The 27,591-nt window shown below is 41.0% G+C and overlaps 1 protein-coding gene across 3 annotated transcripts in view; it reads left to right on the top strand.

Annotated features, from left to right (window-relative positions):
• Nucleotides 1-27,591, top strand: part of immp1l (inner mitochondrial membrane peptidase subunit 1) — a 164,143-nt gene that overhangs the window by 58,428 nt on the left and 78,124 nt on the right. The window contains exons 2-3 of one of the 3 annotated variants that reach the window (XM_060839050.1): nucleotides 12,977-13,116; nucleotides 14,538-14,675. In XM_060839050.1, coding sequence (XP_060695033.1) covers nucleotides 14,571-14,675 — 105 coding nt within the window. In that variant the 5' untranslated portion in view covers nucleotides 12,977-13,116; nucleotides 14,538-14,570. Of the gene's footprint in view, nucleotides 1-12,976; nucleotides 13,137-14,537; nucleotides 14,676-27,591 lie in introns of all 3 variants that reach the window. The other 2 variants (XM_060839049.1, XM_060839051.1) reach the window with 2 other exon arrangements.

The following is a 27,591-nucleotide window of genomic DNA, read 5'->3' as shown; positions in this document are numbered from 1 at the left end:
TATAAAGAGCAGTTTATTATTGGAAGCTTTATGTCTGGTCTGTGAATATTGGTTAGCAGGTTGTAGCTTCTTCAAAAGCTGCAAAGATGGTAGAATAGTTCTCAGTATTCATCAAAAGCAAACAAAGATTTGATGCTAAATGATGTGGTGAAAACAATTTAGAATTAAGATATTGATTAACTGTACCTCTTATGAGCAATGTAGTTTTTTTTAGTGCTTTGCTTTAATTGTGATGATCAACCTTGTTTCACTGCATCTTAAACTCTACTTATTGGCAATTACTGCTGGGATAAACATTGTACACTCTCTTTCATTAGATTTAAACACTCTCAAATTTGTCCTTCGTCACTGCCAGGCTTAAATGCTACCTCTGCTTTCCAAAATTCTCTTAGCATTGTAGTATGGTGTATCATAAAGTTGAAATCGGAGGCTTAATTACATTAAGAGTAATAACACAGCCGAACCTATTGAATACACAGTGGATCACATCATTTTTATCCTGTATTAGCTGAGCTAAGCAACACAAACAGAATAATCAACATACTATTTGGCTGTCATCTGCAGTGTAGAGACTAGAGATCACAAGGAGTTTTCCCTTGCTACAGTGATAGCCTTTTTATTTTAGACTCCCATCTGGGAGACTATGAGCACATTATCATACTGAACGCAGGGTTTTGTGTAATCTGCTTAGTGGCGCTGCAGTCCAGATCCTTCATTGCATATTTTGCAATTTATAATTTAAATGAGAACGCTGTTCTGACAGGCTTTGAAATTTATTAAAACTCTTTTGTGCATATGCTTTTGTTCTTGACTAATAGGCTCAGCATATTTTGGATGCTCAAGTGAAATGATTAATTTTTATTCATGAGTTTTAAAGTCTAGGGATTAAATGTGGATTGATATTGCTGTTCCCGTTTATGAGTATGAGATGAGAGGTGTTTTTTGTTAAATAAGGAGGAAAGAAAACAGTAGCTTCCCTGTCATAACTGATCAGTAACAGGAATACAATTCTATTACATAATGTCTTGGATTGAGACATTTGGAGGCTTATTTATCCAATTTTGTAAGCTGTCATGCATAGCTTCTGTTTGTGCACTTTTTGGCTAAGCGTGAAAGTATTAATGCCAGCGTTAAAAGTGAAGACTCAAAGCTGACAAATGGTAAATATAATCATTTAATGTTTGAAAAAAAACTTAATTTTAACAGAAAATAGTAAATCGACATAACCCAAACTGAAGTGAATCAATCAATCAATCATGTTTAGTCCATTGAAACATGCAGAAGTGTATTTTTGTGTTGGAATCTATAGATTTATGTGCATTACTAATATTAACATAGATGATATATATTTACTTTAAACTTTTTGGGAGAAGAAAGGCAATGTACTAAAAGTTGTAGATTTCTCTTTTGCTAGGTGTTTTCGGACTTCAGTGTCTCCATTGAAACTTACTTTTTAGGGAGCATACTGCAAGTAAAAGTACTACACCAATAGGTGATCTAGCGTGACTTTTATCCTCCTGATCATGAGATAATGCTCGCAAAAGCAGAAGCCTGAAAATGAGAGAAAAATAGTTAACCTTGTTGCTTGAAATTGGAAAAAAAAATTCACTTCTCTGAGGAAAAATGCATTGATTTAATGGAGAGATCTAATTTCTATACTTTTTATGATGGAAGTTGTTGATTAATACAATCAAAATCTGAATCAAAACTGCAATGCAAAGAAACAATTAACTGTTTTAAAGAAAAATACTTTAATCTTATATTTATAATGAAAACTTTCAAATATTTGATTTCAAATTTACATTTGATAAACATCTTATTTCATGGTGTAGTTAATGTTTTGTCAAAGTTACTTGAAACATTCTCATTAGAGAAATGTATTATTTTTAGTGAATTCAGATTAGGAACTAATTTGTTCTTTTAAAAAAGTCTCTATTTTAAGTTAAATGTAAGAACAATTTTAACGAATATTTACAATTTAAAAATAAAGCACAGATGTTCTGCTAATTGGAGAGTTCATTGATTTCTCTATAGTATTGTGAAAACTGTCATTTGTAATCCCCTGTAAGGTCAGTACAGGTGTAAATTTCTAGCAAATCAGTACGCATTTAAATTGAAGTTGGAATTATGTGGTGAAAAAATAAACGAGAACAATGCCCTGCTTTGCAAAAGAGCTGTCAGTCAAAGAGATATAACGGGTGATACATTAAAGCTTGAAATGATCAACTAATTTATGTGAATCCTTGTCGTTTCTAAGAGAAAAGAAAATGCTTTATTAGTACAGAGTAAAGCCTGGCCACACAAAACAAGGCAAGTGCATATGGATAGTTCCTTGATATTGTTCACTTGCCATGTAATCTTATTATGCAAAGTTCTAATCTTCACCTAGAATGAATGCCCTTGGGTCACAATATAGTCATATCAGGGTATTTTGGGTCATGCTTTGTGATCCTTGGCTTATTCTTTCCAGTAGAGCTGGGATTTGAGAGCATCCCCAGACACTCTCAAAAATCAGTAGCAGAATCAGCCAGAACCCGATGCAATGTTTGGAAGGCGAGGCCAACATGAGGTCCCTGGTAGGATTAAAGTTGATTTGTAGCTGCAGGATTTTCTAACAGATGTATTATTGGACAGGGAATAGAGGCCACCGGCACAGTGAAATTGGATCACATTTGCCATTCTTACTGCATCCACTGGTTGCTAAAGCAGCAGCTGCATGTGGATTTTACTTCTTTCAGGTGAAGTGACTTGCAAGTCATTTTGAAGGAATGAGATGAAAGCAGCTTTGGTGACATTTCTGATGCCTGTAAGATTTAGTACAAATGTAATGCGATTATTGATAAACACCTTCAATGTTGGGAACCACCTGGCAATATCACTGCCAGGCCCTGGGAAATAATCCTTTCCCACCTCTTTACTCTCAGTTGGGAACTCAAAGTGATTTCTTCTATTTTGCGTTCAATAACAAATGTAAACAGAGATGGTTTCAATAAATACTGAACTTTATTTATAACCGTAGGCATAAGATAGATGCATTAGTTTTGAAGCATTTTTATTTTTAATTACTAATGTGTTCTCAAATGGGTTTTCATGAATTGTAAAGATAACTATGAAGCAAATCATGAACAATAGATGAAATATTTTTGTATATCATCTGTTTCTTTATTACAAATATTTATTCTGTCAAATTTTTAATATTCAACATCAAACATACAAATTTAGCAGGCAAATAGAAATTGCTTTGTGAATGATATTACGACAGGGTAAACTCTCCTGCTTAACTTACACCACCAACACTGAAAAGATTTATCCCATGCAGTAATCTATGCAAATTCAAGAGGCCAAGAACAACTTAAAATAAAAATTAACAGCTTTATTTCTTAAAGTATGACAGCAAATAGTTAACTAGCAACTATTCATAACTCCTTCCTCTAACCTATCTTTTACCTTCTCTTTCTTACAATGCTCGTCTGATAAACTCCCCCCCCCCCGCCCACCACGAAAACAAAATTTAAGTTTTCAAAACCAACCAGATGTTAAATCTTCTCTTCATATCTTCCTCGGTCTTCTTCTTCTTCTTAGAGATTTCTGTTTCACAGATTACTGATCAATAAAGGTAACTTTAAGAGAGCTATTTTTCAGGCAGTCTCCACATGTTGGTGGCATGGCAGTTTTCCTCCCAACTGTTCAATTTTCCCTGGTCTTGTACTCACAAGGCATCACATTGTGTCATTAGTTTTTAAGATTGTCAATATATTAAATTCAAACTTGATTGGAATTTCTTTTTTTGGGGGAGGTATAATTCAAACCGATTGGCCTAATTCGAATCTGTTTTTGTCTCCAGGCAACCAGCTATACTAACTGCTGGACCACATGCTACATTGTATCTTGTTGAGAACATTTCATGCTATCAGATAGTTAAAGGCTAGCAGAACTTTCTTAATGATACAGTACACTCACATCTTCATAACACTGAGAAGATATAACATAAGCACGAAAAATTGCCTGTCCTCTTCTGAAGTACTATTGTTTATCAAGTTTTTAAATATAGATCTCTTTGAGTGAAACTTTGTTCTATTCATTAAAATTATCTACTGAATGTAACCTTCTTTTAAATTTGTATTGTGTTTCCATTAGCAATAAAAGCAAAAGCAGACTGCTCCCTCTCTCAAGCCACCTTTCTTATTCTCTATCTTGGCTACAACTTTACATGCTGACATGCTGCCTCGATGTTTCTTTATTCCCTTATTATCCAAAAAATTCAGTTTATAATAGGCCATTTGAAATGTTCAAAACCCTTTTGAGAGAAGTAATTTCTCCTAATCTCCGTCTTAAATAGCTAACCCTTCATTTTAGACTGTGGATTATAGATTTCATATTGGGTTCTTGGTAGTTAATGTGTATTGCTGCCACCAATTCTCCTTTCTAGATCTTCTCTAAACAACATGTTCAGAAATGTTATTACAACTTCGAGAATAACTGGGACTTGAACCCTGGCTCAAATGTAAGGACACTACCTCTGAACCACAAGAAGTTACAAAGTGGTCACAATAAGACCACTTTTGATAACATCACCATCCGTACAGAAGTTAGATGCCTTATTAATTAGGCTATATGGTCACCAAATATATATATTTTTAAAATCAGTCTGTTCAGACATGTTATGACACACATTTGGGGCAGTTGAGACTTGAACCTAGAACTCCTAACCCTGAAGTAGGTACAATACTGCGGTGCCATAAGAACTCCTGATCCTCCTTTCTATACAAAGTCTAATGGTCTGTCTAATTATTGATGGTAGGGGATAGACCAAAAGTGAATCTAAATTAAATGAGGCACTTGCTTTAGAGAAAAACAGGCACAAAATTGCATGATAGTAATTGAAACAAAATATGTTGACTAGTTTGAATAATTATCCAACACAATCAGGAGCCAATGATGACATTTCTCTCCCCATCTTTCAAGACTACCTGAATACCAAGCCAGACGTATGTGACATAATCAGATTGAGTGGAGTGACATGAGCAAGTGACTGAAGTGTCAGTGGGGGAGCACTTTGGGACGAGCGATCATACTTCTGTTAGCTTTCAAATAGTTCTGGAAGAGGACAGAATTGATCAAAAAGTTAAAATTCTAAATTGGAGTCAGGCCAATTTTGATTATATTAGACAGGAACTTTCAAAAATTGACTGGGGGAAGCTATTCGCAGGTAAAGCAATGGTTGGGAAGTGGGAGGCCTTTAAGAATGAGATAACAAGAGTTCAAAGCCATTATGAAGGGCAAGGCTGGTATGTGTAGGGAATGCTGGATGACTAGAGAAATTGAGGCTCCAGTTAAGAAAAAGAAGGAGGCATATGTCAAGTATAGACAGTAGGGATTGAGTGATTATGATGTCCCTGACTTCTTCATGTGCAGAAGTGTGTCCACTCTTGTTAGACTGCATGATAGCTCTGAAGCTGCAGATGGACTCACTTTCGAGCATCCGCGATGCTGAGGACATTTAGCGACTTGGTCACACTGCAGATTAGGATTGCTGAGGGAGGAAGGGAATGATTGACCAAAAGACAGAGAAAGAGCAAGAAGACAGTGCAGGTATCCTCTGCGTCATCTCCCTCCAAAACAGGTATACCAGTTTGAATACTGTTGGGGAAATGGCTCACCAGTCAAAGGCGGCAGTAGCCAGGTTCATGGCACCGTGGAAGGCTCTGCTGTACAGAAAGGCGGGAAAAAGAGTGGAAGTGCTATAGCCATAGGGGATTCAATTGTAAAGGGAGTAGATAGGTGGTTTTGTGGTTGAAAATGAAATTCCCGAATGGTATATTGCCTCCCAGCTGCACTGGGATGTCTCAGATCATCTGCAGGATATTTTGAAGGGGGAGGGTGAACAGCAGTTGTCGTGGTGGATATGGGCACCAATTATATAGGTAATAAGTGGAATGAGGTGCTACAAGCAGAATTTAGGGAGTTAGGAGCCAAATTAAAAAGTAGAATCTCAGAGATCGTAATCTCAGGTTTGCTACCAGTGCCACGTGCTTGTCAGAGTGGAAATGAAAGAATAGGTAGGATGAATGAGTGGTTTGAGAGATGGTGCAGGAGGGAGGGCTTCAGATTTTTGGGACATTGGGATTGGTTCTGAGGGAAGTGGGACTATTACAAATCGGATGGTCTACACCTGGGCAGGGCTGGGACCATGTCCTCGGGGATGCTTTTGCTAACACTGTTGGGGAGGGTTTAAACTAATGTGGCAGTGGGATGAGAACCAAATGAGGAGGTTAGTGGACAGTAAGGAGGTAGTAACTAAAGCCTGTAAGGAACTAGATAATGAAGTCAGTATAACTAAGGGGAAGAGTAGGCAAGGAGTAGATGATGAACGCAAAGGGAAAGGTGGTCTGAGGTGCATTTGTTTTAATGCGAGAAGTATAGTAGGTAAGGTAGCTGAACTTAGGGCTTGATTCGTACATGGGACTTGGGTGAGGGAAGGGCAGATTGGCAACTAAATATCACAGGATGTAGCTGTTTGAAATCCACATTTGATATGTGGGAGGCTTTAAAGAGAAGTTGATTAGAGTCTAGGACAGACATGTCCCTGTGAAAATGAGGGATAGAAATGGCAAGATTAGAGAACCATTAGTAACAGGTGAAATTGTGAGATTAGCTAAGAGGAAAAATGAAGCATACATAAGGTTTAGGCGACTGAAAACAGATGAAGCTTTGGAAGAATATTGGGAAAGTAAGAGCAAACTGAAACGAGGAATGAAGAGGGCTAAAAGGGGTAATGAAATATCTTTCGCAAGCAGGGTTAAAGAAAATTCCAACGCCTTTTATTCGTATATAAGGAGCAAGAGGGTAACTAGAGAAAGGATTGGCCCACTCAAGGACAAAAGTGGAAAGTGTGAAGTCAGAGAAAATGGGTAACATTCTTAATGAGAACTTTGCTTCAGTACTCACCGAGGAGAGGGGCATGATGGATTTTGAGGTTAGGGACAGATGTTTGATTATTCTAGGTCCTGTCAGCAAAAGGAGAGAGGAAATGTTGGGTATTCTAAAAGGCATTAAGGTGGACAAGTCCCCGGGTTCGGATGGGATCTATCCCAGATTACTTAGGGAAGCAAGAGAGGAAATAGCTGGGGCCTTAACAGATATCTTTGCAGCATCCTTGAATACAGGTGAGGTCCTGGAGGGCTGGCGAAACACCACCAGTGCTTCATCTGGAGGCTCACTGAAGTTGTTACCTAGTATGGTGACAAAACTTCTGAAAATGAACCTTCCAGCTCAGCAAGCAAACCTACATCCAGAACCTCAACCTGAGCTACAAATCTTCTCAAAACTCATTAACATCTATGGGCACAATACGTTAAAACTGGCCCGAAAATGGAAAACCAATGCTATCCAACAGAGCACCACCTGCAAACAGCTGTACTTCCTGCACGAATGCCTAAGGAATCAGGTATTACTTAAATGTTTTAAGTACACACCTCCCTTTAACACCCCACTAGCCAAAAGAATAGCAGAATAAAACAGCCACAGAATGCTTAGAGAAATGATTAATGATGCCCACAACATACTCTGTAAATATAACGGAAATTTTGCACCAAAAATCTTTACTCACTAATGTAACAGACCATGAATAGACAGACACAGCACAACAAGCCATAGATATTAGACAGCAACAAACACAGAAAATGAAAAAAAAACTCGACATGCAGAAAAAAAACTAGACAAAGTTACACAAAATAACAATCTGACAACACAGAAGCATGGATAAAAATTTGATCTGACTGACCCTTAACAGGCGCTAAAAAAGCCGTATTAGTAAGAGGAATAAATTACAACTTCCAGGATGCGGACAAGAAAGGTTTCTTAGCATTGTAAACAGCACTGAAAGATAACCAACTCACAGAAGAAACCCAGCAAACCATCAGACAGACAGTCACAACTGAAGTTGCCTGGGGTCCAGGGTATACTAGCTAGATAGAGAACTGGCTAGGTAACAGGAGACAGAGAGTAGTCATGGAAGGGAGTTTCTCAAAATGAAGAACTGTGACCAGTGGTGTTCCACAGGGATCCGTGCTGGCACCACTGTTGTTTGTGATATACATAAATGATTTGAAGGAAGGTATAGGTCATCTAATTAGCATGTTTGCAGATGATACTAAGATTGGTGGAGTACCAGATAGTGAAGGGGACTGTCAGAGGATGCACAGAATACAAATAGATTGGAGAGTTGGGCGGAGAAATGGCAGATGAAGTTCAATCTGAGGAAATGCGAGGTGATGCATTTTGGACGATCCAATTCTAAAGCGAACTATATGGTAAATGAAAAAGCCCTGGGGAAATTGATGTACAGAGAGATCTGGATGTTCAGGTCCATTGTAAGCGGAAGGTGATACAGGTCAATAGAGTGGTCAAAAAGGCATATGACATGCTTTCCTTCATTGGACGGGGTATTGAGTACAAGATTTGGCAAGTCATGTTACAGTTATATAAGACTTTGTTTGGCCACATTTAGGAACTACAGTTCTGGTTACCACATTGCCAGAAGGATGTGGGTGCAGAGGAAGTTAACCAGGATGTCGCCTGGTATGGAGGGCGCTACCTATGAAGAGAGGTTGAGTGGATTAGGAGGTTGAGGGTGGACCTGATTGAGGTCTACAAAATCATGAGAGGTGTAAACAGGGTGGAGAGCAAGAAGCGTTTTCCCAGAGGACTCAATTATTAGGGGTCACGAGTTCAAGGTGAGAGGGAAAAAGTTTAAGGGAAATATGCGCGGAAAGTTCTTTATACGGAAGGTGTTGGGAGCGGAGGTGGAAGAGGTGGGCCAGGGAGCAGAGGGATACAGGACCCTTGAAATATAGGCGACAGGTTTAGATAAAGGATCCGGATAGGCACAGGCTTGGAGGGCCAAAGGGACTGTTCCTATGCTGTAATTTTCTTTATTCTTTTATTCTAATATAAGGGCAGTCGTGTACATTCAAGGGGGAAATCAGGAGGGCAAAAAGGGGACATGAGATATCTTTGGTAAATAGGTTTAGGAGAATCCAAAGAGATTCTGTCCACTCACTAAGGGCAAAAGAGTACCCAGGGAGTGGATAGGGCCCCTTAAAGATCAACATGGCTATCTGTATGTGGAAGCACACGAGGTGGGTGAGATACTAAACAAACCTCTTGTGTCGCTATTTTCTGTGGAGAAGGACATGGAAGCTATGAAAGTTAGGAAAAGAAGTAGTGATGCTAGGAATGGGCGGTTTGCGTTATAGGGAGAGACTGAATAGGTTGGGGCAGTTTTTCCTGGAGTGCTGGAGGCTGACAGTTCACCTTCTTGAGGTTTATAATATCATGAAGGGCATGGATATGTGACGAGCCAAGGTTGTTTTCCAGGGTTGGGTAGTCCAAAACTAAAGGACGTAGGTTTAAGGTGACAGTGGAAGGATTTTAGAAGGACCTGAGCAATAACTTTTTCAAGCAAGTCGTAGTGCATATATGGAATGGGCTGCCAGAGGAAGTGGTGGAGGCATGTACAGTTACAACATTTAAAAGACTACTGTGTTGGGGAGTGGGGCTGGGGTGTAATCCAAGATGACAGCAAACTTAGAGGATCACGTTGCAGAGCTTCACACTGCAGCGCAACAGGATGAACTTTTAACCTGCCCATCCTGGACCATCACGGTATCCTGGGACTCTGGAGAGGTCGTGGAGTCCCCGGAAACTGTGAAAAGTTAACTCTCCTGCTTTTCTTGCCATCGAGAGATGCTGAAGAAGGCAGGAGGAGCATTCGAGGCCGGGCCTGTGGTCCAGCCTGCAAGATCCTTGGACTCGATTACCTATTAGGCCCTGGTGAACGAGCTCACGAAATCTCGCGAGATTTTGGGGAAACAGATGGAGGAGAAGCTGGCCCCGATCTCTATCATGCTGCAGGAGCATGAACAGCAGCCTGGAGACCTCGAAAAAAGAATGGATGAGGTTGAGTACAGATGAGGTAGAAGCTGATGCCAGTTCCTCCAAGGATAGGATCCAAGCCCTGGAGACGCAGATTGGGCTTTTGCCCAAAATGTCGATTTCACTGCTTCTTGGATGCTGCTTGAACTGCTGTGCTCTTCCAGCACCACTAATTCAGAATCTGGTTTCCAGCATCTGCAGTCATTGTTTTTACCTCATAGTTTGTGCGACCAAGTGGATAATCTTGAGAACAGAGGTGGAGTGGAGAAGGTCTTGACACGCTTTCTAGAGTGTTGTGTGTTTCTGTTAGTCAGCTGAGAATGCTTTAAACCAGGTAGCAGCTTCAGATCAGGCTGGAATAGTCTTGTGGTGTGGCCTCCACTGCTAGTCCTCGGGGAAGACCATGCCCTGCTTGTGCAACCTGCATCCATCAGGACCTCCGGTCCCTTCTTGTACAGCGAGGCACTGATTTTCCTCGGCATATTTTGTCAGATGCAAATGTCAGGAGCTGTGCAGGACAGTGCTTGCCTGAGTGCACAACAGGCTTTCAAAGATGGGGTGGACTCAAGGAATTCTGGAACGTCAGCTATGTGGCGATTTGTACTGGAAAAGGCAGACACTAAAATGTGGCTGGAATTGGACATGAGTAGTGCCATAGGACTGTGGAAGGTAATTGATCCAATTTGTTTGGTAAGATATGAGACAACATGCTTGGCTTTGTGATGGAAAACCCTTGAAACCCTTAGTACAACTCAGACTCTGCAGAAATATTAGCATCTACATCCAGGGCATAAACGCAAACTTAATAACACTACACTCAGATTAAAAAAACGTGCATGGCTGTTGTCTTTGTTTATGAATATTTTATCGGTTACTGTTTGGAAGAGACAAACTAATAGGTCAGTCTGACCACAAGCCACTTCAAAGTATTTTCTTCAAATTGCAGGTCCAAAGCACCTGCATAGAACGTTGCTCAGTTTAGAAATACCTTCTAAATGTACCATGCAAGCAAAAGACCCAGATATGTATTGCTGACATGCCGTTGAGAACTGCAATCCTTCTAAAGGAAGAAGATGATAATAGAATGTGAAATCTTCTGGATTGGAAGTGAAACAGCAATTTTATATTCTGTAGAAATCGTCTACCCAGCCAAGACTTTGAATCTGATAGCCAAACATCTTGCTCACATCAAGGAAATTAACCAACCAGATGAATCTCCAAGTGCTGCAAAGTATAGTCATGGAAGGATAGCCAGAAATCATCTGTGTTCACCAGAACTTACTGTGATAAATGGACAGGCCAAGTTGGCATTTTGAACAAAGGAAGTAGAATAATCAACTCTAAAGGGTTGAGAGAAGAGATGCTAAGGCACATTCATGCAAGCCACCAAAGAACTGAGTTATGTCTGAGAAGGCAAGGTTAAACCGGAGTAAAGAGATTAAGAACCATATCTGCCAGTGTAGTGGGCATAAAGAGTACCAAGCTAAGTGAGCTAGACAGCTTCAAGTTATACATGATATGCTAGAAAGACTATAGATGACGCTGGAAATAGATGTCTTCACTCTAGAACAAACTGATTTCTTATTCACTTGTGGAACATGTATATTGCTGGTTGAGCTAGAATCTGCTTGGCCTTGAGAAGGTAGTGGTGAGCTGCCCTTTCAACTACTGCAGGCCATGTGCTGTAGGTAGACCCACAGTGCCATTAGGAAAAGAATTCCAGGATGTTTACCCCGTGACACAGAAAGATTAGTCATATATTCCAAGTCAGAATGGAGAGTAACCTAAAAGCTTGCACTTGGTGGTGTTCCCATGTATCAACTGCCCTTGTCTTTCTAGATGGAAGTGGTCATGGGTTTGGAAAGTGCTGTCCTAACAATTAGATTAGATTAGACTTACAGTGTGGAAACAGGCCCTTCGGCCCAACAAGTCCACACCGACCCGCCGAAGCGCAACCCACCCATACCCCTACATTTACCCCTTACCTAACACTACGGGCAATTTAGCTTGGCCAATTCACCTGACCCGCACATCTTTGGACTGTGGGAGGAAACCGGAGCACCCGGAGGAAACCCACGCAGACACGAGGAGAACGCGCAAACTCCACACAGTCAGTCGCCTGAGTCGGGAATTGAACCCGGGTCTACAGGCGCTGTGAGGCAGCAGTGCTAACCACTGTGCCACCGTGCCGCCCTTAAGATCTTTAGTGAATATCCGCAGTGCATATTGTAGATAGTACAAACTGCTGCTACCAAGTTTGGTGGTGGAGGGAGTGAATGGCACTGCATCCACAAATCATCAAGTAGGTACTTTGCCCTGAATAGTGTTGAGTTTCTTGAGTGTTGGTGGAATTGCAGTCATCCAGTGAAGCGGGGAGTATTCCATCACATTCCAGACTTGTGGCTTATAGATGGTGGACAGGCTTTTCGGAGTCTTTCAGCATAAGCTGTGAGATCAGTGGACTTCAACAGCTACCAGTGAGATTGTGGAATGCTTAAAAACTCACCAGTCATTCCAGTACACTTCATTATGGCATTCCCAACATTGTGATGAGCGATAAATGTCCTTAGTTTGTAAATGAAGAACTCAATCACTTCATAAAGATCTTGCTCCAGTCAAATGGAACTAACTAAGGTGGCAGTGAAACATGCCAAATGGGTCATAAAGAAATCTTGAAAATCCAGCACGGATGCAAGGCAATCCTGAAGTGGCAAAAGTGAAAAGTAGTCCAGTACAAAGACTAAAATACTCATTCAGTCACGAAAAAGCTATTAAGCCTGGATGTATTAAAAGGCATGAATGATAAAATCAAGGTGGAAACTGCAGAAAGCTAATTTTCATTTTGCCAAAGGTGCCACGTCATTGCCAGACTTCAGCACTGGAGTGTCTGTCAGGGAACAGAGCAATCAACAAGAGTCAGCTCAAATGTGAACTTGGGACCTGTATAGGAATTGTTGTCACTGTGGAAATGAGTGACAAGATATATCTTCGTAACAGCAACCAAGTATGCATAACTAGAGAAGTTGTTCCTTCATTGCAGGCAGCCAATCAGGAAGATGTAGAGCCACAGATCAGAGATCAACCATCAGAGTCAGAAGCCCACAGCTCTCCAACAGCAAAAAAGGAGCAACAGATACATAATGACACAAGTGACATTGGAATGGCACTCTACAGAAAAGAGTTAGTATCTGGATGAAAAGGCAAGAGCTTGGTTAATTCACAATGTTAATAATGTACATAAATTTCATTTTTTGTTTTTTACGTGCAATGTAGGATGACTGGATGGAAGTCCTATTGTGTTTCCTGACTTACCAGAATCATGTGAGCTCTGCAAATGAAGCATTGTAGTGAAGCAACCATCTTCCAAGCAATTCTAGAAATTCTCTCCGCTCTCCCCAAATTAATGCACTAGGACTGAACTTTCTGCAGCAACTATCGTCATCTTGGTTATCTCTTATTGTAATCCCCATAGCATACACAGCTGAACTCTGTTGCTTTCCACACTCCCGAAGCTGCTGGCAGCTCCTCAGGGCAGGACTTCAATTGATGGGCAGAAGTCCCACTTTCAACTTTGGTGTGTTAAGGTTGCAGTTTGGACTTCTTCTGGGTATGCTGGCTTTTGCCGATTTCCCTTTTGGAGGATAGAACAGTCCTCTTTGGTAAGCGAGCATGTCTTTAAATGTCATTTTAGTTATCTGGTTTCCAACATATTAATGTCTCAGATTGATGGACTCAGTGGCTGTCCAGTCAAAATCTAAATTTAATCTAGATCAGAATCTAATGCTGTTGAGCAACATTGGTGATGTGACTAGAATATATTTACCACAGCTTGTACCTGCTGCAGAAATTGTTCCGTGGTATAGTAGCATACAAATGTTTGAAGCATTCTAGGAAAGTCATAATAATATAAAAATTGGTTAAATAAAAAATTGTGCTATATGGATTAAATTCTCTGCTAACATAATAGATGACTTTTGGAGGAATATGTTAAGCATTCACATGCTTCAAATTTTGCCTTTGCAAATATAGGGCCACAGTTTTTGCAAGTCAGACTACTGCAACTTTCCATATTTCTACTAAACATAGTAAGTTATCTTTTATATCTCAGTTTATGCCCTATAGTCATTAACATTTACTCGGCCATATTGCCTTCATTTTATTTAAGATTCTCTTCAAGTAGACAATCATTTCTGTAATATTGGTGACAATCATAGAATCCCTACAGTGTGGAAATAGGCCATTCAGCCCAACAAAACCACACCGACCCTCTGAAGAGTATCCTACCCAGACCCATTCCTTGATTAATGCAGCTAACTTACACATCCCTGAACACTGTGGAAAATTTAGCATGGCCAATTAATCTAACCTACACATCTTTGGACTGTGGGAGGAAACCGAAGTACCCAGAGGAAATCGATGCAGACGCTGATAGAATATGCAAACTCCACATTGACAATTGCCTGAGGCTGGAATTGAACCCAGGTTCCTGACGCTGAGGCAGCAGTGATAGCCAGTGAGCCACCGTGTCAAAAGTAAACTAATATCTGATTTTTGTATAGCATGTTTACTGTGATTTGACTCTACTGTATTCTTTCTTTCAGGATTCTGGCTTTCATTTCTGGAGGAGATCTAACATGTTAAGAAGATTGTTTGGCAAGGTGCTGGGATTCACAGGCTTTACTATTCAGTATGGCTGTATTGCCCACTGTACCTTTGAATACCTAGGAGAAATTGTCATGGTATGTCTTTATGGCTTTCTTTGTGACAAATTATTGTATTTTGCAATTTATTGTTTTTTCTGAAAATCAGCGAAAATTCGTGGCAAAGCTGCAGGGACTAGAGAGTTGTTTTTAGTGAGTTAATTCTCCTGAGTTCACACACTGATAATCACTATAGCTGGAACAGAAAAATAAAAAGAATTGTAGATAATCTAGTAATATAATCAGTTACTTTGATATTATTAGCTCTCTGTGACACTTTACTTAGAACTTGACCACCATTTTACCTGTTATAAATACCTGTTGAATATGTAGGAAAAAAATAGAAAGCATTAGTTCGATGTGCTGATGCGGAATATGGAAACATTGCTTCAATTGTAGTGCTTGCGGGTATTACCTAAAGATTATTTATTATTAGCATCAGGAAATAAAACATATCTCTGCTTTAAAAGTGTGGACCATATTTTCTTCCGTTTCTGTGGATCTATAATAAATTAATGACCAGAGTGTATATCATTTCTATTATGTTGTGGTCGGTATGTTAACATGTCTAGGAGAGATATGCTCACAATATTATAAACTGATCATAACATGTGTTCTGAGGGTATAAAGATCTCATACTCCATCTTACCTTGGAGTACTTGAAGCATGACACTCTTGCAAGCATGTTCCTCTGCTGTAAACCTATTGCCTGATATTAGTCCAGACACTATGTGCCTGAGGAATGTACTGCTTAAATATAATAATTAGCTGTAATAAATATCTGATGGATGAGAAAAACATAAGGATTGCTGTATCAGGTCAAAGGCATGTTGGATGTAAACTCACACCATGGAGCAGTGGTGACTGTCTCTAAAAGATTCCAGTATTTTAGAGACAGGTATGTGGAAAACTAATTAAAGACCAACCAGATAACAGCTTTAGACAGTAGGAGATTTGGAGGCGGATAGTTCCTTACCTATAGATAGCATGGGTTTCTTTGAGTGCAGTCAGCTGGACAGATCATTAGGTAGGACATTAATCACCAGGAAAATAATGTTAATTTGTTCAACTTCAGGACTAACAGACTCAGACTCAGGTCATACAGAAAGCAACACCAAGACTCCATTAACAAATTGTTGAAAGATGCTACTGGAACACTGGAAAGCCATTTAAAGATAATTGGGAGGGATAACACTCCTAATCAGAGATAGTATTTGTGCAATAGTGATGTCTTGATACAGGAGTTCAGGTTATAGAATCTGTTTAGGTGAAGATGAGGAAGTATAAGGGAAAAAGGAAGAAGTGATCTACAGTCCTCCAAACAGTAAACCATAACGTAGCATGAATTTATTCAAGAAGAACTATTGGCTGATGATGATATCAAGGGCCAGCAATAATTGTGGGTGATATCTTAAAATAAATTGGAAAAATCAAATTGTTAACAGATTAGATTAATTACAATGTGGAAACAGGCCCTTCGGCCCAACAAGTCCACACTCACCCTCTGAAGAGAAACCCACCCAGACCCATTCCCCTACATTTACCCCTCTACCTAACACTACAGGCAATTTAGCATGGCCAATTCACCTAACCTGCACATTTTTAGACTGTGGGAGGAAACCGGAGCACCTGGAGGAAACCCACGAAGACACAGGGAGAATGTGCAAACTCCACACAGTTGCCTGATGCGGGAATTGAACCCGGGTCTCTGGCGCTGTGAGATAGCAGTGCTAACTACTGACACCGTGCCGCCCACAAATAGTAGCCTTGATGAGGAGTTCATTGAATACTTTTGAGATTGTGCTGCTCTGAGAAACTTTCTAAAACTGACCACAGAGCTAACAGTATTAAGTAAAGACACTAAAGTAAAACCAAGAATGGTGAATGCTGAAGATCTAAAACAAAAGCAGAGAAATTCAAGCCTTGCAGCATTGGTGGAAAGAAAGCAGAGTTTATATTTTGAGACCAATATCTCAAAGAAGGGCCACTGGCCTCCCTGTTAACTCTGCTTTCTCTCCACAGATGCTGCCAAACCAACAGAATTCCTCCAGCAATTTCTGTTTTTAAGTAAAGGCACCTCTGGGTAGCAACAGTCATAATGTGAATAAATTTTATATCCAATTTGAAAGGGCAGGAAGATTGGAGTGAAGGCTGGCATTTTAAATTTGAAAAGGGACAACTATATGGGCATGAGCGAGCTAGCTTAGCTAGTTGAAGTCAATTGGGATATCAGACGAGCAAATAGATCAATAGTGAAACTGAGACAAGCATTTAAAGGGATATTTCAGAATACTCAGAATAAGTATCATCCTATGGTAAAGAATAATTCGAAGGAGAGGGCCCATCATCCATAGTTAGCTAAAGAAATTAAAGAAAACATCAAACTTAAGAAAAAAAGCATACAATTACACAAAGATAGGTGACAGGTTAGATGACTGCTCAGAATGACTTTTAAAAAAAAGTTAATTGGGACAAAAAAATAGCGCATGAGAGGAAACTAGCTAGAAATGTAAAAACCATAGCAAGAGTTCCTATAGGTGTTTGAAAAGGACAAGTAGTAAAGTGAGTATTGGTCCTTCAGATGCTGAGAATGAAAGTTAATAATAAATAATAAACAAATGGTAGATGTAATGAATAAATATTTTGCTTCTGCCTTCACTATAGAGGACAGAAAAAAATCCCAAACGCACTTGTAAATCTGAATGTTGAAGGAAGAGAGGAACTCTGTCAAATTATAATCTCTAGGGAAATGCGCAAACTAATGAAGCTGTAGGTTGATAAGTCTCCATGTGATGGACTTCATCCTTGAGCCTTAAAAGAAGTTGTTCTTATTTTTGCAACGTCCTTTAAATTCTGGAAAGGGACCATGAAATTGGAAAATAGTATATACTAAAGAAAGAAGAGAGGGAAGATACAGGAAACTAAAAGACATTTAACTTTGTCATGATGAAGCTATTCAAATTGATCATTAAAGAGGTTATAACTGGGCACTTTGAAAACTCAAGGTAATGGGAGGACTCAGCATGGTTGTGATCACCTCCATTTTTGACTTTATAATGAAAGGAATTGATGAAGCAGCTGGAGATGGTTGGGCCAAGGATACTACCCAGAGGAACTCCTGTAGCAATGTCCTGCAGTTGAAATGACTGTTCTCCATTAGCCACAACCATCTTTCTTTATGCTAGATATGACATCAATCAGCAGAGACCCTTCCTCTGATTCGTATTGAGTCAAGCTTTTTTGTTAAGAGCTCCTTGAAATCTTTTGATCAAATGTGGTCTTGATGTCAATGGCAGTAGCTCTAACCTCCCCGCTGAGTACTTCAGCTTTTATGTCCATGTTTGAACCAAAGCTGTAATGAGTTCAGGGCTGTGGTGGAACCCAAACCGAGTGTTAATGAGCTGGTTATTCCTCGGCATAACCAAGTTCTTACAGTAGGGATTTCATGGTCATCATTAAAACTTATAACTTTGATTTTATTTTTATTTTTTGAATTCACATTCCACCTTCTGCCATGGTTAAGTTCAAACCCAAGACATGAGAGCATTACTGGATCTCTTGACTGCTAGTCCAGTTAAAATACTGCTACATCAACACTTCGCCATACTGCTGATGTAATATAAAATGGACTTCCAGAATACAGTTTACAAGGTTCCATGTAAAAAGATGATGTGCAAAGTAGGAACTCATGCTATATACTACATGAATAAAATATTGGCAGAAAGTGGAGTTCAGTATAAGTGGGTCTTTTTCAGATTGGTAGGATGTGACAAATGGAGTCCTGCAAGTTCTTGTGCTGGGAGACAAGGTTTTATGATTTATATCAATGTCTTAGATGAGGCAACTGAAGGCATGGTGACTAAATTTGCAGATGACACAAAGATAGATAAAATGGTTTAAATTAGATTACTTACAATGCGGAAACAGGCCCTTCGGCCCAACAAGTCCACACCGACCTGCCGAAGCGTAACCCACCCATACCCCTAACCTAACACTACGGGTAATTTAGCATGGCTAATTCACCTGACCTGCATATCTTTGGATTGTGGGAGGAAACTGGAGCACCCGGAGGAAACCCACGCAGACACAGGGAGAACGTGCAAACTCCACACAGTCGCCTGAGGCGGGAATTGAACCCAGGTCTCTGGTGCTGTGAGGCAGCAGTGCTAACCACTATACCACCGTACCGCCCAGTTTGTTGTTAAGCTGACAACTATGATGTACAGTTTAGGTGCGTTGGCAAATATTTTCCAAATGTAATGAAACGTGAAAGATGCACAGTGTTATGAAGGTGCAAGGGGTACTGTACCTTTTAAGAGAGTTAAAAGCTAATACAACTACCTGGCACAGTACCAAGTGTTCTGAACAAGTTAACAATGTAACATTTGCTCGAACATCTAGATTAGCTGGGTTGCTTGGAGACAATAAAAACAAATTCCAATTCGGCCAATCAGTTTAAATTATACCCCAAAATACCAAACGTCAATCAAGTTTGAATTTAGTATTTTGACAGTATTAACACCAAAGAAACAATCCGATGCTTTGGGTTATAAAACCAAAAGCAAAATTGAACAGTTGGAGGAGAACTACCAAAAGACCAACAGATGTAGGCTTCTAGTAAGAACTCTGAGAGGTACCTGTCTGAAGAAGGAGTTTGCACAGGAAAAAAGACCAACACCAACTGGAGAGCAAATGTACAGAGGAAGATACCAAGAGAAAATTCAACAGCTGGCTTGTTTGGAATTTGAAATTTTTTGTAAATCTTAATCGGGGGTTTTATTGGACAAATATTGTCACAGGGAAGGTAAAAGATAGGCTTAGATAAATGAGTTGTAAATAGTTATCAGTTAATTATTCTCTATTAGACGTTAAAAAATTAAATTGTTAATTTTTACTTTAAATAGTCACTTTTGGGATAGTTCTTTGCATCTCAAATTTTATTAGATTACAGTATAGGTTAAATCGTTTCGATGTTGCAAGTTTACATTACCGGGGAAGGGTTACCCTGTGCAGTAACAGTTTGGGGACTCGTCCGCAATTTGACCTGCTTTGGACAGATTTGAATAGATTTGGGGTACAATAAATCCCAGTAGATTTAAACACTTGCAGGTTGGTGTCCTACATTTTTAAGTAAAACCTAGGTGAGACAATTTGTTTAATTTCAGTGACTTAGAACATAGATAGAACATAGAACAATACAGCACAGAACAGGCCCTTCGGCCCACGATGTTATGCCGAACATTTGTCCTAGCTTAAGCACCTATCCATGTACCTATCCAATTGCCGCTTAAAGGTCACCAATGATTCTGCCTCTGCCACTCCCACAGGCAGTGCATTCCATGCCCCACCACTCTCTGGGTAAAGGACCTACCCCTGGCATCCCCCCTATACCTTCCACCCTTCACCTTAAATTTATGTCCTCTTGTAACGCTCTGTTGTACCCGGGGAAAAAGTCTCTGACTGTCTACTCTATCTATTCCCCATATCATCTTATAAACCTCTATCAAGTCACCCCTCATCCTTCACCATTCCAATGAGAAAAGGCCTAACACTCTCAACCTATCCTCGTATGACCTATTCTCCATTCCAGGCAACATCCTGGTAAATCTCCTCTGCACCCTCTCCAAAGCTTGTACATCTTTTCTAAAATGAGGTGACCAGAACTGCACACAGTACTCCAAATGTGGCCTTACCAAGGTCCTTTACAGCTGCAACATCACTTCACGACTCTTGAATTCAATCCCTCTGCTAATGAACGCTAATACACCATAGGCCTTCTTACAAGGTCTATCCACCTGAGTGGCAACTTTCAAAGATCTATGAATATAGACCCCAAGATCTCTCTGCTCCTCCACCTTACTAAGAACCCTACCGTTAACCCTGTATTCCGCATTCTTATTTGTCCTTCCAAAATGGACAACCTCACACTTGACAGGGTTGAACTCCATCTGCCACTCCTCAGCCCAGCTCTGCATCATATCTAAGTCCCTTTGCAGTCGACAATAGCCCTCCTCACTATCCACAGCTCCACCAATCTTCGTATCATCTGTAAATTTACTGACCCACCCTTCGACTTCCTCTTCCAAGTCATTAATAAAAATTACAAACACTAGAGGACCCAGACCTGATCCCTGCAGAACTCCACTTGTAACTGGGCTCCAGGCTGAATATTTACCATCTACCACCATTCTCTGACTTCGACCGGTTAGCCAGTTCTCTATCCAACTGCCCAAACTTCCCACTATCCCATGCCTCCTGACTCTCTGCATAAGCCTACCATGGGGAACCTTATCATATGCCTTACTAAAATCCATGTACACTACATCCACTGCTCTACCCTCATCCACATACTTGGTCACCTCCTCAAAGAATTCAATAAGACTTGTAAGGCAAGACCTACCCCTCACAACTCCATGCTGGCTGTCCCTAATCAAGCAGTGTCTTTCCAGATACTCATAAAGCCTATCTCTCAGTACCCTTTCCATTACTTTGCCTACCACTGAAGTAAGACTAACTGGCCTGTAATTCCCGGGGTTATCTCTATTCCCTTTTTTGAACAGGGGCACAACATTCGCCACTCTCCAGTCCCCTGGCACCACCCCCATTGACAGTGAAGATGAAAAGATCATTGCCAACGGTTCTGCAATTTCCTCTCTTGCTTCCCACATAATCCTAGCATATATCCCGTCAGGCCTGGGGGACTTGTCTATCCTCAAGTTTTTCAAAATGCCCAACACATCTTCTTTCCTAACAAGTATCTCCTCCAGCTTACCAGTCCATTTCATACTCTCCTCTTCAACAGTATGGTCCCTCTCATTTGTAAATACTGAAGAAAAGTACTCATTCAAGACCTCTCCTATCTCTTCCGACTCAATACACAGTCTCCCACTACTGTCCTTGATCAGACCTACCCTCGTTCTCGTCATTCTCATGTTTCTCACATACGCATAAAAGGCCTTGGGGTTATCCTTGATCCTACCTGCCAAAGATTTTTCATGCCCTCTCTTAGCTCTCCTAATCCCTTTCTTCAGCTCCCTCCTGGCTATCCTGTATCCCTCCAATGTTCTGTCTGAACCTTGTTTCCTCAACCTAATGTAAGCGTCCATCTTCCTCCTTACAAGACATTCAACGTCCCTCGTCAACCAAGGTTCCCTCACACGACCATCTCTTTCCTGCCTGACAGGTACGTACATATCAAGGGCACGTCGTATCTGTTCCTTGAAAAAGTTCCACATTTCAACGACATCCTTCCCTGACAGCCTATGTTCCCAATTTATGCTCCTCAGATCCTGTCTTGCAGCATCGTATTTACCCTTCCCCCAACTGTAAAACCTGCCCTGTTGCACGCACCTGTCTCTCTCCATAACCAAGGTGAAAGTCACAGAATTGTGGTCACCATCATCAAAATGCTCACCCACTAACAAGCCCATCACTTGTCCTGGTTCGTTACCAAGTACCAAATCCAATATGGCCTCCCCTCTGGTCAGACAATCTACATACTGAGTTAGAAAAGCTTCCTGGACACACTGCACAAACACCGCCCCATCCAATCTACTTGATCTAAAGAGTTTCCAGTCAATATTTGGGAAGTTGAAATCGCCCATGACTACTACCCTGTGGCTTCTGCACCTTTCCAAAATCTGTTTCCCAATCTGTTTCTCCACATCTCTGCTGCTATTGGGGGCCTATAGTCAACACCAACAAGATTACTGCTCTTTCCTATTTCTGACTTCAGCCCATACTACCTCCAAAGGCAGATCTCCCTCGAACTGCCTTTCTGCAACCGTTATACCATTTCTAATTAGCAACGCCAACCCCCCCTTCTTTTTTACCACCCCCCAATTTTACTGAAACATCTGTAACCAGGAACCTCCAACAACAATTCCTGTCCCTCTTCTATCCATGTTTCCGTGATGGCCACAACATCAGTCCCAAGTACCGATCCACGCCTTAAGTTCACCCACCTTATTTCTGATACTCCTTACATTGAAGTATACACACTTGAGCCCATCTCTACATCCACAAGTATTCCCTGTCAGTGTTACCTTCTCCACAGCCTCCCTACATTCTTGGACATTCTGAAAAATAGCTAACCTACTTGCTGGACTTCAAGTCCGGATCCCATCCCCCTGTCAAATTAGTTTAAACCCCCCTGAAGAATGCTAGCAAACCTACCTCCCAAGATATTGGCGCCCTTCTGGTTCAGGTGCAACCCGTCCTGCTTGTACAGGTCCCACCTTCCCCAGAGTGCAGTCCAATTATCCAAATACCTGAAGCCCTCCCTCCTACATTATCCTTGCAGCCACGTGATCAACTGCACTCTCTTCCTATTCCTTGCCTCACTGTCACGTGGCACTGGCAACAACCCAGAGATGACGACTCTGTCTGTCCTAGCTTTTAGCTTCCAGCCTAAGTCCCTGAGCTCATGAATGACCTCCCCACCCCTCTTCCTACCTATGTCGTTGGTGCCAATGTGCACCACGACTTCTGGCTGCACACCCTCCCCCATAAGGATTCTGAAGACCCGTCCAAGACGTCTCAGACCCTGGCACCCGGGAGGCAACAAACCATCTGAGAGTCTCGCCCATGTCCATAGAACTGCCTGTCTGTCCCTCTAACTATAGAGTCTCCTATAACTAGTGCTCTCCTCCTCTTCCCCTTTCCCTTCTGGGCCTCAGAGACTGACCTCGTGCCAGAGACCTGGTCACTGCAGCTTATCCCTGCTAGGCCATCCCCCCCAACAGTATCCAAAGCGGTATACTTATTGTTGAGGGGAACGACCACAGAGGATCCCTGCACTGCCTGCTTCCTCCCCTTCCCACCTCTAACTGTTACCCAGCTACCTCTGTTCTCTGGCGTAACTATGTCCCTGTAGCTTCTATCTATCATCCTCTCAGCCTCTCGAATAATCCTCAATTCATCCGACTACAGCTCCAGTTCCCTAATGCAGTCTGTGCGGAGCTGGAGCTGGCTGCACTTCCTGCAGGTGAAGTCAGCAGGAGCATCGGTGGTCACCCCTACCTCAAACATCCTGCAGGAGGAACATTCCACTGCCTGTGCTGCCATAACTCTACACTTGATCTCCAAAACAAGAACACTAAGTAGCTTACCTGTTCAGCCGACTGAGTCTTTTTTATAGGTTAGAGGAGGGGGGAAGGTGGGAGACGCTACACGTGTAGTGTCTTGGGTTCCTTCTCCACTCCACTGATTAATTTAAAAGTGAGAGAAATAGCACTTAAAAATTGCTAAAATGGTTCTGGGGTTTGAAGATGATTCTCAAATTTGCCAAGAAAGTTTAGAAGGAAAGAAAAAGGCCATACCTTTAAGAATTAGAAAATAGGTCAGATTTGCATTTAACCAAGGATGAAAGTAAAGCAAAACTTGTAAGGGAATTACTCAAACACTTCGGTGTGTCAGAGAAACAGACGAGTGCAGTCGAGGTTGAAAAACTTAAATTACAATTGAGGAAAATGGAGTTCGAAGATAAACTCTGCCACATTTTGTTGAGAAAAATGTTGAAGCCTTATTTATTTCATTTGAAAAATTGACTAGGGAGATGGAGTGGTCCGAGGATTTATGGGTAATGCTAGTTCAGACTAAACTGGTCGGCAGATCTTATGAGGTATTTGCCGTGCTGTTAGATGAGGGGTCAAGAGATTATGTAGAATAAGCTATTTTAAGTGCTTATGAATTGGTACCAGAAGCATACAGACAGTGGTTCAGAAACATAAAGAAGGAACCAGGTCAGACTTAGGTTGAGATTGAAAGAATTAAACAGTCATTTTGATCTCTGGGTTGTTGCCAGTGCCACGTGACAGTGAGGCAAGGAATAGGGAGAGAGTGCAGTTGATCACGTGGCTGCAAGGATAGTGTAGGAGGGAGGGCTTCAGGTATTTGGACAATTGGACTTTAAAGATAGATAGGACTTTTGAGGCTCTAAGACAGATTATTCTGCTAGAAGAGTTTAAAAACTCACTTCCAGAGATATTAAGAATTCACATGGAGGAACAGAAAGTTCAGGAAGTGAGAAGGGTTGCAGAAATAGTAGTTGAATAAGGTTGGTGCATAGGACAAGCATAGACCAGAATTTCATCCTGTGAGGAATAGAAGTTGAGAGAAGGGGTGATTCTGCACTACGAAACCAAGAGTAGAGAGCACTGGTAAGAGTTTACCACAGGCTAAAAAGGAAGCCCATGAGGGAGGAAAGGAGGTGAAAGACCTCAGGTGTTTCCACTGTGGTAAAGTGGGATACGTAAAGTCACAGTGCGGGTCGTTAAAGAAAGGCACTGTGGGAAAAGATGTGGTAAAAGAAGCTAAGCCAGTGGCATTAGTAAAATTAGTAACGGAGACCCCAAGAAGAGCCAAGAGCTGCAGGAGAGTGCACAGGGAGGGGCTGGATATGGAGTTAGTCCCTGATCTCTACAAAGAATTCGCCTCTATGGGTAAAGCTTACTCAGAAAGAATGAGGGAGAAGGACAAGAACTTACAGTGCTGAGAGATATAGGATCTAACCAGTCGCTGATCGTAAGAGATGAGCGAATATACACTCTTTCTGATCTATTACCTGAGATTGTGGTAATTTGTGGGATAGATGGACAGAAATTTAGCGTTCCCCTATTTAAGATCAGGTTGGAGAGCCAACTCAAGACTGGGGAAGTTAAAGTGGGGGTGATTGACAGGGTGTCAGTTCCAGGAATTCAATTTATTCTTGGGAATGATTTGGCAGGATCCAAGGTGGGAGTGACACCCCTTGTTGTGGAGAAGCCCAAGGAAGACCAAGAAACTGAGGAGTTAAAACAGAAATGTCTTGGTATTTTCCCAGACTGTGTAGCAACCAGATGCCACTATCATAAGTCACAGTATGAAGCGAAAAGTAAAGAGAAAGATGAAGGAATTGAGGTTCAGTTGGCGAACAACCTGTTTGCTGCAATTGTGCAGGAAAAATTTGAACAGGCAGAGGGTCAGACGGATGCGTTTAGTCTAAGGCTAAGGGACTTGCAACAGCAAGACAAGACAATAAAAGATATATATGTGGATGCATACTCCAAAAGGGAGGCAGAGAATATTCCTGAGGGTTATTACCTGAAAGGTAGAATCCTAAGATGGAAATGGAGACCACGGCAGATTAGTGCTGAGGAGAAACGGGCCAAAGTGCACCAGATTGTGTTGCCGGTAGCACACAGGCAGAAGGTATTACAGGTAGCACATGAAGTCACCTAATGGTACGAAAAACTCAGGCTAAGGTACAAAAACATTTTTATTAGTCTGGAATGCATAAGGATGTGGTTAGTTTTTGCCATACGTGTCATACCTGCCAAATGATAGGTAAGCCACAGGCGGTAATAAAACCAGCACCTTTGTGCAATTTCCGGCATTTGAAGAACCTTTCACGTGGGTTATAATTGATTGTTAGGTCCCCTCCCAGGAACTAAAAGTGGGAATCAGTACGTGTTAACCATAATGGATGTGTCTACCAGATTTCCGAAGGCAATTCCACTACTGAGTATCAAGGCAAAAAAGGTGGTAGAGAAGTTTGTAGCTGTCTTCAGACAGTATGGGCTACCCAGAGAGACTCAGTCGGACCAAGGATCAAATTTTGCTGCTAGGCTGTTTAAGGAGGTTATGGATAGCTTAGGTATACAGCACTTTAAATCCAGTACGTATCATCCTGAATCCCAGGGAGCTTTAGAAATATGGCATCAGACCACGTTGGGAGCATACTGTCAAGATTACCCGAATGATTGGGATAAGGGTATCCCATTCGTATTGTTTGCCATTAGAGATGCCCCAAATGAATCTACTCAGTTCACTCCTTTTGAGTTAATATTCAGACATGAGGTGAGAGGCCCTTTGAAATTAACTAAAGAAAAATTGACAGGACCAAAGTCTGAGATCTCACACTGAGATTATGTTTCGGAGGTTTGGGAGAGACTAAATCAAGTACTTGAGTTAGCTAAACAGCATCTAAAGAGAGCACAGTTTCAAATGAAGCAGGTGGCAGATAACAGCTCTGAGGCATGGATATTTTCCTGAAGGGATGACATGTTCGCACTGTTACCAGTAATAGGCGATCCCTTCAAAGTCATGTTTCGTGGTCCCTATCAAATGGGGAAAAAGTTGAGTCAGGTGAACTATCTAGTAAAGATGCCAGATAGAAAAGAAAAGGTATCGGGGTATGTCATGTGAACATGTTGAAAACATATTATACTAGAGAGAAAGAACTGGAGAAACAGATATTAGTTTCTGCCTGCTAATCCATGTGTGTTGCCATTTTTAATTTTAAAAATCCCTATGTTAACTGGAACTGTGTGCTGCTGGAAGGTAGAATCTATATTTATGATAGTGATATTCTGCATAATGATCCATTATTGAATTGTAGTCACACGGTTAAAAATTTAACAACATAAGAAATAGGAACAGGGATGGTCATTAAGCATCATTGATAAAGGTCATGGCTGAACTTCAACATTAATTCTACTTTCCTTGATCATTTAGTACCCAAAATTGTCTCAATTTGACTCTTAATATTTCATTTAATGAGTATATTTACAGCTGTATTTCACAGAAAATTGTAATGAATCACAACTAAATTATTGAGCCCTTATCCTGAGACTCCTTGTCCTGAGACTATGTCCACTCCAGCCAGGGAAATGTCCTCTTAGTAACTATCGTGTCAAACCTCCAACTTTATGCATTTCAATTAAATCATCTTTAACTCTTTAAACCTCTGGTGAATATAGGCCCTTTCTGCACAATCTGTGTCATAAATTCAGCCCTCTAATCCCATGATTCAATCTTGAAAACCATTGTTGCATCCATTAACAGGCAAGTGCACCTTTCCTTCATTGAGGAACCTATGTTTGGTGTCACCAACCCCAATCTAATTGCAGCAAGATTTCCATATACTCCAAAACCTTTATAATAAAGGCTAAAATACCATTGCCTTTATTTGTGT

Source organism: Hemiscyllium ocellatum, chromosome 18, assembly GCF_020745735.1.
Source record: "Hemiscyllium ocellatum isolate sHemOce1 chromosome 18, sHemOce1.pat.X.cur, whole genome shotgun sequence".
Taxonomy (NCBI): Eukaryota; Metazoa; Chordata; class Chondrichthyes; order Orectolobiformes; family Hemiscylliidae; genus Hemiscyllium; species Hemiscyllium ocellatum.
The sequence above is the reverse complement of the archived record's forward strand: the minus strand, read 5'-3'. Positions and strand labels throughout refer to the sequence as shown.